The sequence below is a fragment of the Lepidochelys kempii genome, chromosome 6 (genome assembly GCF_965140285.1).
Source record: "Lepidochelys kempii isolate rLepKem1 chromosome 6, rLepKem1.hap1, whole genome shotgun sequence".
Lineage (NCBI taxonomy): Eukaryota > Metazoa > Chordata > Testudines > Cheloniidae > Lepidochelys > Lepidochelys kempii.
Window position 1 is genome coordinate 41,940,386 of NC_136385.1, and position 14,263 is coordinate 41,954,648.

Genomic DNA, 14,263 nt, shown 5'->3' on the forward strand with positions numbered 1-14,263 from the left:
ATCAGGCAGAGCAGCGATTGGAATATGGGTCTCCCACCTCCCAGGAGAATGCCCTAACCACCAGGCTGTTGGGTATTTTGTGGGTGAGTCTCTCTCTTTATTTTTGGTGGAGTTGTTCCACTTTGTATAAATGATTAAATCTTCATTGGAATAGGAAATGTCTGAACCACCAGGCCGTAAGAGTCAGTCTGTCCATCTGGCCCAATGCATATTTAATTATTTATACAAAGTAGAACAGCTTCAACAGGAGAGATCGAGAGAGACCCACCCTAGAATAGCCAGTAGACCTGAACACAGGTCTTCACCTCCCAAGAGGTTAGGGTACTCTTCTAGGAGATAGGGAAACCTGGGATCAAGTCCCTGTGTCAAATCAGGCAAAGTAGGAGTTTGAATCTGGGATACACACATGTAAAATTCCCCTCTTTGGAGAACTGGTTTAGTAGGCATGCTTTGAGAATGCCTGAGTAGGGCTTGATTCAGTAGGCAATGGGTGGAATGCCTAGTTTAAAAATCCTGCAGGGACTTAAATGTGAGCTTGGGCTCCAACTTCCAAGCAACTTGTTAAGCTGGGGGTAGCGCCAGGATTTAAGTGGCTTTGCACATGTTCATGGGGAATATTTAGGCATCTACTGGGTTAGGTGGCAGCTAAGCAGTGTTTTTGGGAAAGTCATTAGACATTAGGTGCCTACAGAGGTAGTTAGGCAACTAAGTACTTTTGTGGATCTAGCCCAAAGAGTGAGCCTTATGTGACTGTGGTATTGGAACTGGAGCATGTATCAGGTCTCCTCATTTTACTTTATAGTCACAAAATCTTTGTCTTAAATCAGGACATAACATGATTAAAGATGGACTCAATAGTTTTATATCTACTATGACATGAGAGTAGGGTCTTTTAGTTATGTAACTGTTGATGACCTCTCTAACAGTAAAATAGTCTAGAAAGTTGTATTCCTTGTACTGCTTTATATATTTGTAGTGTACCTCTGAAATCTGGGGTCATTTCAAGTAATGAAGAAAAGAAAAATTATTTGCATTTATTATTGAGGGGTGGGGGCTGATTGTGCAGTTTTGGATTCAGTAGGAGTTTTGGCTAAATAAGGATTTGTCTGTCCTGAATTCTAGTGCCAGTTTTGTAAATTAAAAATAATTAAGCCTGTATTCTCTGTGCGAAAATGAATGTGTAACTGTGTAAATTAAAGTACAGAGTTTGGTTACTTGCACAATATTTGTTTGCACATTCAAACAGCCATTTGATGGTGCTTAATATGGATACATTTTTTTACACATGGATTTTGCCAGCAGATTTCAGCTTCTACTCTTGAAAATTTGGTCCTTTAATTCTACATATATTTTGTTAATGGAGTTGTCAAGGTTCCTCCCCCACTCTGAACTCTAGGGTACAGATGTGGGGACCTGCATGAAAAACCTCCTAAGCTTATCTTTACCAGCTTAGGTCAAAATTTCCCCAAGGTACAAAATATTCCACCCTTTGTCCTTGGATTGGCCGCTACTACCACCAAACTAATACTGGTTACTGGGGAAGAGCTGTTTGGACACGTCTTTCTCCCAAAAATACTTCCCAAAACCTTGCACCCCACTTCCTGGACAAGGTTTGGTAAAAAGCCTCACCAATTTGCCTAGGTGACTACAGACCCAGACCCTTGGATCTTAAGAACAATGAACAATCCTCCCAACACTTGCACCCCCCCTTTCCTGGGAAATGTTGGATAAAAAGCTTCACCAATTTGCATAGGTGACCACAGACCCAAACCCTTAGATCTGAGAACAATGAAAAAGCATTCAGTTTTCTTACAAGAAGACTTTTAATAAAAATAGAAGTAAATAGAAATAAAGAAATCCCCCCTGTAAAATCAGGATGGTAGATACCTTACAGGGTAATTAGATTCAAAACATAGAGAACCCCTCTAGGCAAAACCTTAAGTTACAAAAAAAGATACAGACAGAAATAGTTATTCTTTTCTCAGCCATTTAAAGAAATCATAATCTAACACGTACCTAGCTAGATTACTTACTAAAAGTTCTAAGACTCCATTCCTGGTCTATCCCCAGCAAAGACAGAATATAGACAGACACACAGACCCTTTGTTTCTCTCCCTCCTCCCAGCTTTTGAAAGTATCTTGTCTCCTCATTGGTCATTTTGGTCAGGTGCCAGCGAGGTTACCTTTAGCTTCTTAACCCTTTACAGGTGAGAGGAGTTTTCCCCTAGCCAGGAGGGATTTCAAAGGGGTTTACCCTTCCCTTTATATTTATGACAGGTGTGGAAACTTAAGTACTTTTTAAAATTATTATTAATAATTTATTATCCAGTGCTGACAGTATTATTGGTGCTGTATAAGACAGAAGACAATACTGGGCCTGATTCTCCTCTTTTCCCCTCCCCCCCCCTTGTGTAACTTCAGTGAGTTCATTAGAATTACTCCTGATTTGCAGTGGTATAATTGAGAAAATAATCACACCTACAATCCCTTCCCCAAGCAACTCAGGGTGTGTTTATATTATGGTTTTAGCCATCAGTTAACAAGGCCTTAGGCACTGATCAATGTTCCCTCTAATTTTTGACAGGCCGTGTGTGCAAAAAAATTTCTTCTGTGCAAATTTTTGAAGCAGAGTTCAAATTTGTGCACCATGAGGCAAATGCACCCAAGCGAGTAAAATGCTTATACATTTAAAAAGTTTTAATTTGCAATTTGTGATGATAATAGTTTACACCTTGTTATTTTATAAATGTCATTTTTAAATACTTAGAAAAAGGAAATTTAACTTTTCTTCATGAAGCAGAAGTTAGTTTTAAGCATTACGCTGTATGATCTTTTTTTTATAGACAATCATGAGCATATATCAAGCACATATTAATCCAAGATCATTATCAGTCCATAGGCTTCTGCCCGTTGGTATCCACTTTCACCTTTCATTCTATACACCTGTCCGAAAAGATTTTGATAAACATGTAATAAAGGCAATTTAATAAGTATGCTATTATGTCAATGTATATGGGTTTTCAGATAGAGACATCATAAGTAAAAAAAGAAAAACAAGAGTTTGTGTTTTAAATTTAAAATTTTCCTAAAAAATATCAATAAATGATTATCAGCCAAGAATAAGATATGTAATTACAAATGCATTTTAATTTCCTTATTGGTCAAAATGTCAAAGACTGCTAAACTAACCTTACTGTTTTTCCCTGCTATCTTTTTCATTTGCCCATTCAATATAAACTCTGTCCAGATCTATCAGTCCTCCATCCAGCTGGTAACTCTTAATACACATCAGCATGTTCAAATGATCTACTTGTAAATGATTCTGTAGTTTGTTTTTTAGAGTGTTCATTAAGCTAAAGCCACACTCACAGTCTGCACTTGGTGCTAGGAATGTTCCTCCAATATTCATCAACTTTGCAAGATCCTGAAACTCTTCATTCTGGTGAGCAAATGTCATCACATCTGGGAAACTTAAAACCAATTGGCTTTTGATTCTTTCGGCTACTGCAAATTTGAAGTCATTGTACTGACTGACTATAACAATCTCTTCAGCAAAAAAGTCTTTGTATTTTGAACCTAGGGATTTGACCTGATGAATTCCAAAATTGAAGTCATACTTAACTTCTGCTGCACAATCAAAAGCAGGCCACTCCTGGACTTCATCCTCTGGAAACCTGTCTGCCAAATGTGCACACCAGATGTTTATGAAAGTTATTATGGAACTGGTATCAATTTCATTATTTTCTTGAGAGCTCATATCTAAAAGATCCTTAACTTTGTCACTCCATAAGACTGAACCTCCAAGGTACTGTCTTCTGATCTTGTTTAGTTTACCTCTGGCAAGGTGAAATGCTTTAGGAGGTGTAAGGCCCCGTTTCTGGAGCAGCATGGATAGTGAAGCCAGCTCCGACAAAACATCATTCAAAACTTCTCATGTTATTCAGTATTCCATGGTATTCAGCATTTTGTGGCAGTATTTAGAAACTGGATCAGTATCTTTTGTCTTGCTCAAAATATTCCAGAAGAGGATTATAGTTGCGAATAATTGCTCAAAGTGCAAAGTGCCTAGATAACCAGCGCACTTCATTGAGTGGCCTGAAAGCCGCTGACTCACATTCAGAAGCATCCACTATTTCCTAAAATTTGCATTTTCTCCTGGTTGACTGACAGAACACCGTTTAGACAGTTCTCATTAAGGTTTCGATGTCTCTTATCAGCTTGACCTCTTTCCATGCATCGGAAATCCCCAAGTCTTCCTGGTGTGCAATGCAATGTTGCTGGACTAAGTGTGGAATATCACATTTCAGCTGAGCCGCCACGCCGTTGAGTTTGCCCAACATGACGGAGGCAACATCAGATGTGAACATCACCATTTTCATTAGATCAAGTTGGTGTTTTTTATAAAACTCTTTGATTGCAGACACTATTGAAACAGCATCACATTCTTGCAATAGTAATAGTCCACCAAACGAAGTTTTATAGTCTGCACAATTTATGGATCTATATTTAAAGTAGAGTATCAAGTATCTGTTAATGGATATATCATTGTTTTCATCAACAGCTAGAGTATGAAACATTGCCGATGCTATTTCATGCATGAGGTCATTTTGGACAATGCAGTTGATAATTTCAAGAAATTCAAAAGCATAATTTTTACTTCTCCAGCTTGCTGGTACGTGCACATATTTTTCCAAATGGTCATTAATATCCTGAACAGAAAACATTGAGCTGTTCATTTTAATAGCCAACAACACACTGTCAATAAGTACCTTGATTTCTTCTGGGTTTGAGTGCTTGCGTTCAAGATTAATTTGCCTCCTCTGTTTTTCAGCTGGACTTTCAAGAATCCTGCCAAGCAATCCACTCTGTAAGGAAGGGTTTTTGTTTCTAAGTCTTGTTACACCATTTATATGAGACTTATTTGACAGATGACGCTTAAAGAAATCCAACTTCCATACATCGTTCCACATTATTCCTGTTAAAAATTCTCCCGAAGCTCTGGCATCTTGACAATATATACAAACCACTCCGTTGTCCTCATCATATGTGAATATTTCATGAAGTTTAACAAGCATTACACTATGTGACTTCGGTGTAACAGTCTCTATAGTCTCATCCAGCCATCCAGATTTAAATGAAATCACTGTTCTTTTACGCTTTAGACCTCTAGACAGTGACATTTTGGGATTGATTTTTTTACCAGATTGGTTTCTTTAAAATTAATACTTTTATTATATGGCTACTATTTCAATGCACTTAACAGCGTGACTCGACAAAAGGGCAAACGGGAGATCATTCAGATCAGGATACTGGAAGTTTGTGCATAGCTCCAATCACGTCCATGCGTCTGCGGCAAAAAAATGTGGGAAAATCGTAAAACATCACGAGTAAATGTATGAAGTCCAATGCCTTTGAAAGATCTCAGTCATGAAAACAACACTTACCTTTGTTCATTTCTGGGAAATCTTTGACGTTCCTTAGCAACTATGGCCAGGCATTTTGACTTATTCGCATGTACTTGAGTTTGAACACAGCCAAATGAACAGACTACAAGGAGATGCGTGGGTCCCAACCGTCCCGACGTGATCAACTTTCCACGTTCGAAATGCTGGCGGGGAGGCGTACGATTCTTTGCTCTCCTTTCCCTTCCCCCCTCCCTTGCCGGCTAGTAGAATCTGGCTGCGTTGATAGATGGCGGGAGAACAATGTCAAAAGTCGCCCGTAAATGGTATTTTGGCCTGGCTCCGATGTACTATTTCATTTTTTGTGCGCACAGTGTTTCGCCCTGTGCGCAGGGTTTAGCATCTGTGTGCATGTGCACACGCGCCCAGCTTAGAGGGAACAGTGGCACTGATTCTGGCTCATGTTTTGGCCTCATGACACAAATTGGGAATTCCCCAAGGAGGATTCCATGTTGCTGTACTCTCTCCCCCTCCATCCCCCCATGACCTTTGGAGCCCCAGCATAGGGAGGTGTTAAGTGTGGTCCTGGGATTAACTGGTATAGTATGGAGGAGGTGTTGCTAGAGCACTCTGCATTCTGGCTATTTTGGGCTGCTGATATAAAAAATACCTTTTGAAAAAGAAGGAAATTTTTAGAAGTGCATCCACTATATCTACAATTACTTCTGTTCCATAAATAAGGCAAAATACTGGGTAATCTGAAAAAAGTACTATAACTCACCATTATCATCCCCACTCCAAACAGGCTGCCCCAATAGTGGCAGTAATATGAATCTGTATTGGTGTGTGAGACCAGCACTACAAACAAGGGTAAGGGAGGGGAATAGTAGAGTAGATGAAATCCACTGCCAAATCAGCATAAGGAGCAGTGCTACATGTCAGCCCCTGCAGCGACTATGTTGCCAAATCTTGCAATTTTATAGTGAGAATTTTATATTTAGTGTTTTACTTAAAGCCCTAGTTCCTGTAGTCAAGTGACCATTAGAAAATCTCAGTTTTCATTTTTAAAAAGTAAGTTTTTATTGCAGTCATGGTTGTGGGGAAAAAAGCTCCAATGTACATCTTTTTTAAAAAAAATTATGATTTTTAAGCCAATGTAAAGATTATTATTATTATTTTTTAGGCTTGAGTCATGATTTTTTGAACTCTTGGGGTTGGCAATTTAATTGCCGTTTCATAGGTTGAAATAGCAGCTGCAGCCTCCCCATGTCAGTGCTGTAGGCTATTTGAGCTACCAGATCTGCATAAACCTGGATCCTACGTCCCTTCCCTATTTCACACCCAGTGTCTTTATTTATTTTATTTTATATTATTATTGAGACTCAAAGCAAAAGATAAGAGAAATTATGGGATATGGCGAGATAGTGATAAAAATATCTTTTGTCCTCTACCGTCATTGTACATCCTTTTAAAAATAAAGATGGTAATAATAACTAATGTGTAATCATTTAATGGTTTTATATTTTCTGGAAAAAAGTATTCAGTATATCTCTAACTTTTTTGGTAAATCTTTAGAAAAAAATATAAAAGAAACCAGAAGCTAGCAAGATCTCAAGTTATATCATGTACCTGCTACAAGAATAAATAAGAAATCACAATTTAAATATATTTAAACTCTAAAGTAAGCAATAAGCAATGGATTTATTTTTTTGTCAAATTAAATATTACTGCCTAATTTCACAGTTTAGAAATGGTTGTTTAAATAGCTAAATTATGATATCTATTGTTTTCAACACTTGCAAGTTTTCAGAAAGTGAAAGACTTTAAAGGCTAAATCTGAAAAGATGATATAAATTTTTATATTGCAGATACAGAATTTAAATATGGATAGAGACTTTAAGACAACGACACCTGCTTATACTTTCCAAAGTTCTTCAGACACATTGCTTTCTATTCATCTGTTAGATTTTAAAACAAGTTTACTAGAGGCAGTAGAAGAACTGCGTGTAAGAAGGGTATGTGTGCTATCATTGTTTTAAGCTCCCAATTCTTTGTGTTATTTACAACTGTTCATTATTAATTGTAAGAATTCCTACTCATCTATAAAAGCAAATAACCCACTTTCATATAAAAGAACATCTATCCGCCAGGATTTTGTATCATAAATATCATGGAAGTTTGTAGTGTGTGTATTTGGGGCATATATTAGACTTGGACAACTTAGTTCTTATGGGTACATTGGGACAATGAATGCAACTGACACATATTTATCTATCAAAAATACAATTGTTTACCAAATTAATAAGGCAGAAATTCTCTATAGTCAACTTTTATTTTCTATTGTGTTTATTTTATTATATCCTTCCGTATCAAAAACCTTTTCAAGAGTGACTCGTGATGTGGAAAGCAAGCAGACATCCATAACTGAATCTATCTCAGTCTTTGTTTAACAGATTGATTTACCATTTACCAGGAGGGGTGTAGCTTTGACCTGCTTTTCAGTCAGTATACCGGTGCTTTCACTAAATTAAAAAAGAAAGCAAATAGATGGTTAGTATCTTTGACATACGCAAGTAGATTTTTTTTTCAACTATCTCCTTGGTTGTAAACATAGTCAATAAAGGTCAAAGTCAAACTATTACAGTACTTTAGAGACATTATGAGCACTGCCATTCTAAGATATGAGTATTTCTTGATTTAAAATAAAGAAATAGATGGGAGATTCATTTTTAAGTATTGCAATGATGTCCTTATAATTAAAGGCCAATAGTAACACCTATTTTGTTTTTCAGTTATATTGCAAAAGATTCTAGTATACATTTGCTAATGCTTTTCTTTTTAGATTTTCTGAACGATTTTCTTTCTGCCTTTCACAGAAGAACTATACTTTAGTTATTTGATACCTTTGACCTGTTTGACAAAAGTGTATTGTAGACATTCTACAAAAAATGTTTGCATTGATAAATGTTTACCTTTGTTTTGATCTATTTTAAAAGTTAAATGGCACAACGCTTTTTAAAAATAACACTACATCTGTAATGACTGCTGCACAGTATCTTAACTAAAAGCCTCTAGGCCCTTGGTGCAATTGCAGTAGTTATAAATTCACCACACCCTAATCACTACGAACTGTGGGTTTAGTCTAGGACAGAAGGAGTTTAGCCCAGTACAGCCATGTTTGCAGTAATGAAGGGACTCTGGAGAATTTTTACTTAGATAATAGATCAGAATAGCAAACCACCATTTTTCCCCATAGAGATAATATATTTTGTGGTAGCTTGCTGCCCTTTACACTATCAAAGTTTTAACCTCTTTATTTCATTTGGTTAGAGTCATATAACACTAAAATGGAAATATTGTAATTTCAAAAGAATGCTGTAAATTCTCTTCTCTTCTCTTCTCTTCTCTTCTCTTCTCCTTCCCCTCCCCCCGTGTACAAGAGAAAAAGAATAAAGCAAGGACTACAGCTACTGTATTTGATTGTCTCTGGAAGGTAAGTTTTTATCTTTTTTCACTACATGTACTTTTAGTTGCAAAATGCCTGCAGCCAAGAGCCAAATCCTGTGAGTAAGATTTGGCTTGAAATGTCCAAACACAGATTTTCATCTTCATGCTGAAGATGTTTCTATCTTGTTCTTAATCAAATTCGCAGCAGTGGGAAAAAGTTAAAAACTTTTGAAGGCTAGTAACAAGAGCAGGTATGTATTACTTGATCTGTCAATGAATCAAGATTACCTGCTTAACGAGGATGAAAAATGAAACTATTTTGAAATAGGATTATAAAATATTTTGGGCCACAATGTACTACTGTTGATTTTTAAGCAGAACTCTGCATATAAATCAATTGTTACAAAATCAATGGCACAAAATGCTCCCATGATTTTAGTTATGCATTTATTACAAGTCATAACTTACATAATACTAGACTGTAAATTTACAATCTGCCCTGAACAAGATAGTATGCAGTTGTACCACATCAGAAAAAGGCTATAGAATGAATAATGGCTCAGAATCACAGTTCCTTCCTTGCTCTGAGAGAAGAGTGAGTTGCTTCACCTTTTTCATGGAGTAATTTACTCCCCACTGTGCACCTGACCAGTGAGTAGGAGAGATGGGGCTGAGCCAGAGCAGAGGTCCTCAAACTGGGAGGTGTGCAGAATATATTCAGGGTGGGGAGAGAAGCTTTAGGGGGGAAAAAATATTGTGCACATTTAGAGCTGGGTGGCTAGAGAGTGGCGGCTGCTGGCCAGGTGCCCAGCTCTTATGGCAGCGCCGCCACCAGCAACAGTGGAGAAGTAAGGGCAGCAATACCATACCTGGTGGCAGTGCTACCTTCAGAGCTGGGCGGCCAGAGAGCAGCGGCTGCTGGTTGGATGCCCAAGGGAGGAGCATAAACCACTACACACACAAAGAAGGGGGACACATTCAAATAAGTTTGAGGACCATTGACCAAGAGGGAGTCCCATTTCCCACCCATCTCTGCCCCCATCTTGCTGAGTTGTTCCCTAGGAACAGGATTGGGCAGGTAGCTCAAGGGGGGTTAGTGTGGTCAAGTGGATAAGACATTAAACTGGGTTTCAGGAGACCTGAGTTCTACTCTCACTTCTACATATAACCTGCTGTGATATCTCAGATGAGTCATTTTACCTCACTGTGCTTCTGTTTCCCCTCCCATGCTTTGCCTGTTTAGAGTGGAAGCCCTATGGGGCAGGGAATGTTATGCTTTTGTACGTACCTAGCATAGTGTGGCCCCTGTTGGTTTGAGTGATCCAGGCTGTATTGTAATACAAATATTAAATTGTAGAAATGAATCTTGCCCCTCTTGCAGCTGGAGTCATAATTTGAGCAGAGCTGATCAGTGATGAAAATCTAGCCCAAAATAATTAAATACTGAAATAACAATTAATGTCTGAGAGGCTTTTAAAAAAATTGTTAATGCAAAAGCTGAAGGCAATAAAAAAGAAAAATATAAACAAAGCTATTGACCATAAAAATTATTTTAAAAGAAAAATTGAAACATTCTAAGTCAATTTATATTTAAGTAAATACATTCTAATTACATTGTAAGAGTTTGTTTTTAATGTTTTTTCTTTGATAAGGTAGGAGTTATTAAATCATCAAATTAAAAGTAGTTTATAATTACAAGCAATGCCCGCCCCTGCAACTTTCCAGCTACAGAAGAGACAAAATCAGCCCTCACGTATGTATGCAAAACTCCCATTGAGGTCAATAGGAGCTGCGCATGCTTATCTTAGAATAGACAGGCTAAATTTTCAAAATGCATATGCCACTACCTTATTTCTTAAGATGTCAGGAGAATCTGTCTTTTTAATGGGAATTGACTATAATGCCTAATGATGTAATCAGAAACCGCAAAAGCAATCAGTAGAAATTACTGTTTTGTTTTTCTTCCAGGGGATTCTTTATATTTTGGTAGAGTATTGAGGGTCCGCTTATTTTTTGCCAGTTTTGCCTACCACTCTACCATGTCCTCTGAAGTCTGTCAGTCCTGTTCTGCAATCAGCTGGAGACATTATGTTGGGTAATGTGAGGAATTTCTTCCACAGGGGCTAAAATATTGTCTTACCTGTAATAGTTTTAAGTGTAACTTTAGGTATAATGATAAACAGTCATATACAGTTTGTCACAATGGAAGTCTAATGCAACCATAACTACCACCACCATTTGACAATTGAAGTTAAGTTTAAGATAACATTTAGAAGGGCTAGGAAGCATTTGAACTTTAGTATATTGTGTACTGAATCAGTGAGAACTATGGCCCTGATTTAGGAAAACATCTTTATGCAGGAAAGCACTTAAGCATGTGCTTCAGTGCTTACTGGAATAGGGATGTACTTTGATGTAGAGAATATAGGATAGTTTTGTTTGTCAGCAGTGGGAGCAATGGAAGTGGTGTCTCGCTGAGTACCAAAAAGATGAATTTTAGTGCTGATTTTGTTCACTATACTAATTTGTCTCTGTGGTGCAAAAGACAAACTCATTTTGTCTATTAACCAAAAGGATGGTAGTTGGAACCTGTGTCAGGGATGTTTTCTTTCTTTGAAACTAGCAACTAGATTTTGGAGTAAAATAACAGGGTGTAAAATAAAGAAAAATCTTATTGGAGAGGGGGGAAGGAATGTTAGTTTCTTGGGGAAAACATAAGCCACCTTTCAGTCTGGTCCTCTCCCTGATACCAAGGATAAAAACAAAACTGAAAGAATCCCCCTCCCCCCACCAAATTCTGTCATGTGGAACCATATCAACCTGCAGGTTTGGTCAACAGGGTTTTGACCTTTATATCCACAAAATAGAACTCTACCACTTGAAGTAATGGAATAACTGGTAGCAAACACTAGAGGGGGATGAGCTATACACTTTGCCGGTGGATTTCACAGCTTGTGTGCTGATATCCGAGGCATGTAGAGAGACAGGGCTCCTGGGATCAATTATAAATTCTGGAGGGGAGTGTGTTCTAACGGTTATAGACTCCACTGCTCCAGTCTGTCTCTGCCCCCTGCTGCTCCGATCAACTTCCAGCTCCTGCCCACTTCTGTTCTGTTCCTATTCATCCCCCCCAAATGATCTAGCTCCTTTCCTCCTCCTCCTCCTCCTGTACCTATAGACCCCTAGCCCCTCTTCCTCCTCTTGCTGTTATCCACTCCTCCAGTGGCTCCTGTTCTCCTCCCCTACTTCTGTCCCCTTCTGCTTCCCTCCATCCTTTGGCTCTTCTCTTTTGCTACTTCCTACCCTCTGGCTCCTGCAGCATTCTACCTTCTCCTCCACTCAGTGGTGGACGTAGCTTTCCAGTTCAATGGGTGCACTACACTAAACTCTTCTTGGACATGATTTTGAGTAGTAGTCAAGGGATCACCAACCACCCACAGCAGCACCTTCCACCATGGCACTGCAACCCTAACCCAGATCCAGTGCGGAAGAAAGGCCCAGGAGGTGAGGGTCTGGAGACCGAGCAGCAACTCCTGTCCCATGGGGTTGGGGCTGGCTCCCCACTCTGAGCATTGTGATTTGGAACATGTGGTCAAAGTCCCACTCAAGTTTGGCACTTTGGTTTCATGATTTCTGTAAGTGCAAATGAACCCACACTAAAGCCACCCCTGCCTCAGGCTGCTTCCTCTTACTATTACTCCAGGTTTGGTATAGTGCACGCACTGCCAGCAGCAGGAGCATTGAGAAACCATCTCCCTGCTTTCATTTCCTGTGCCCATACTGTGGCAGCCCCCAGCTGCTGGGAAGAGTAATTGTAGGGAAAATCTTGCTCAGCCCGTGGAGCTCTGATATGGAGCATGCTTGGAGCAGACAAAATCTTAGTAGAGTTAGCTGCCAAGCTTTAACATATCTGTGTTGAATGTGTGCAAATTGAGATTTTTTTAAGAGGCTTATAACTTGGCCAAATTTCAGTTAATTTTTACATGAACAGCAAAAGGCACATCCCTGTCACCAGTATGTCGTCCCCTGTGCAAATTTCAAGCCCTCGCTCCAAGGCATGGAGGTGCAAACTGTATTTTTCCTTAAATTGGTCTCAGAAATTGTGAAACTTAGCTGAAATGGTGAAAATTAGCTGAAACTTTAAAAAAAAAATCAAATCAGACCGAGGCCAACATTAAATGTGTAAAGTTTTAGTTTGAAAAATTAAAGTTTTTGGCAAAGTTATAAACAAATGAAATCAGGGTCTTACAATGGAGAGTGTTAGGCAACCTTAACTGCAGATGATGCTACCAGCTTTGCCTATAATAATTTGCACTGTATATGTTTTGCTATCATTCCCTTTTCACGTTGCTTTGGTGATTATTTTCTGAATAGCATAATGGTTTCAGTCTCCACTTCTTCCTTCCACCTTTGTGCTGCCATTTTAAAAAAATACCTTACTTCTTCTGTTAACTTACTTTCACCCTTATTAGTAAGTCAGAAAGGCTGGATTCCCCTTCCTATCATCCCTAACCTTTGCACTTGATTTATTGAACACTGGCATAAATATGTGGTTCCTGAATCTTAAGAACCCTAATCATTTCTTTAGAATCAGTGATAGGGAGAGGCAACTGGATATAGCTTTCTTGTTAGTAAGTCTTTAAGTTTATAGCTGATCTCTGTTGCTAGTTAATTCATGGATAGCAAGGGTGAAATCTTCTGTGTGCCTTCTTAAGTGTACTCAAAAAATTAGGAAACATTTCCATTATGCACAGCCAGAATAATAAATTTCATATTCAGTTTATCATTTGCATGTGTAATTAATGTTCTGCATTAAAAATACAGGGTTTTGTGCCTGGAAAAACAGATACTCTTGAAAATTTTATGGGAGCACTTTGAAAATGTGACCCTCAGAAAATGTGACCCAAATAATAATTATAATATCCAAGAGACCAGGTAAGTGAAGTATCATCTTTTCATTGGATCAACTTCTATTGGTGAATGAGACTAGATTTTGAGCTGTACCAAGCTGAAGAAGAGCTCTGGTAAATAGTTTTGAAAAACAGTTGAACAAATATTTAAAAGGATAATATGCTGTGAGTTCAAATTTTAAGGGAAGGGGACAGGCAAACTAAATGTCTAAAATGTCCTATGTTCATACACTTAAGTCTCTAAGGTTTGGTCTACACTAGGGAGGGGATCGATCTAAGTTATGCAACTTCAGCTACGTGAATAATATAGCTGAAGTAGATGTACTTTGGTCTACTCACCGCGGTGTCTTCACTGTGGTAAGTCGACTGCTGACGCTCCCCAGTCCACTCCGCCTGCACCTCTTGCTCCAGTGGAGTACTGGAGTCAACGGGAGAGTGCTCAGTGGTCGATTTATTGCGTCTAGACTAGACGCGATAAATTGACCCCCACTGGCTCGATCGCTG

The 14,263-nt window shown here is 38.5% G+C and overlaps 1 protein-coding gene across 1 annotated transcript in view; it reads left to right on the top strand.

Annotated features, from left to right (window-relative positions):
- The first annotated feature begins 5,691 nt into the window (after nt 1–5,691).
- CCDC73 (coiled-coil domain containing 73) overlaps nt 5,692–14,263 on the top strand; it is a 140,459-nt gene continuing 131,887 nt past the window's right edge. Inside the window, exons 1-2 of the mRNA XM_078853444.1 lie at nt 5,692–5,721; nt 7,271–7,417. Of these exons, the coding sequence (XP_078709570.1) occupies nt 5,692–5,721; nt 7,271–7,417 (177 nt within the window). The remainder of the gene's footprint in view (nt 5,722–7,270; nt 7,418–14,263) is intronic.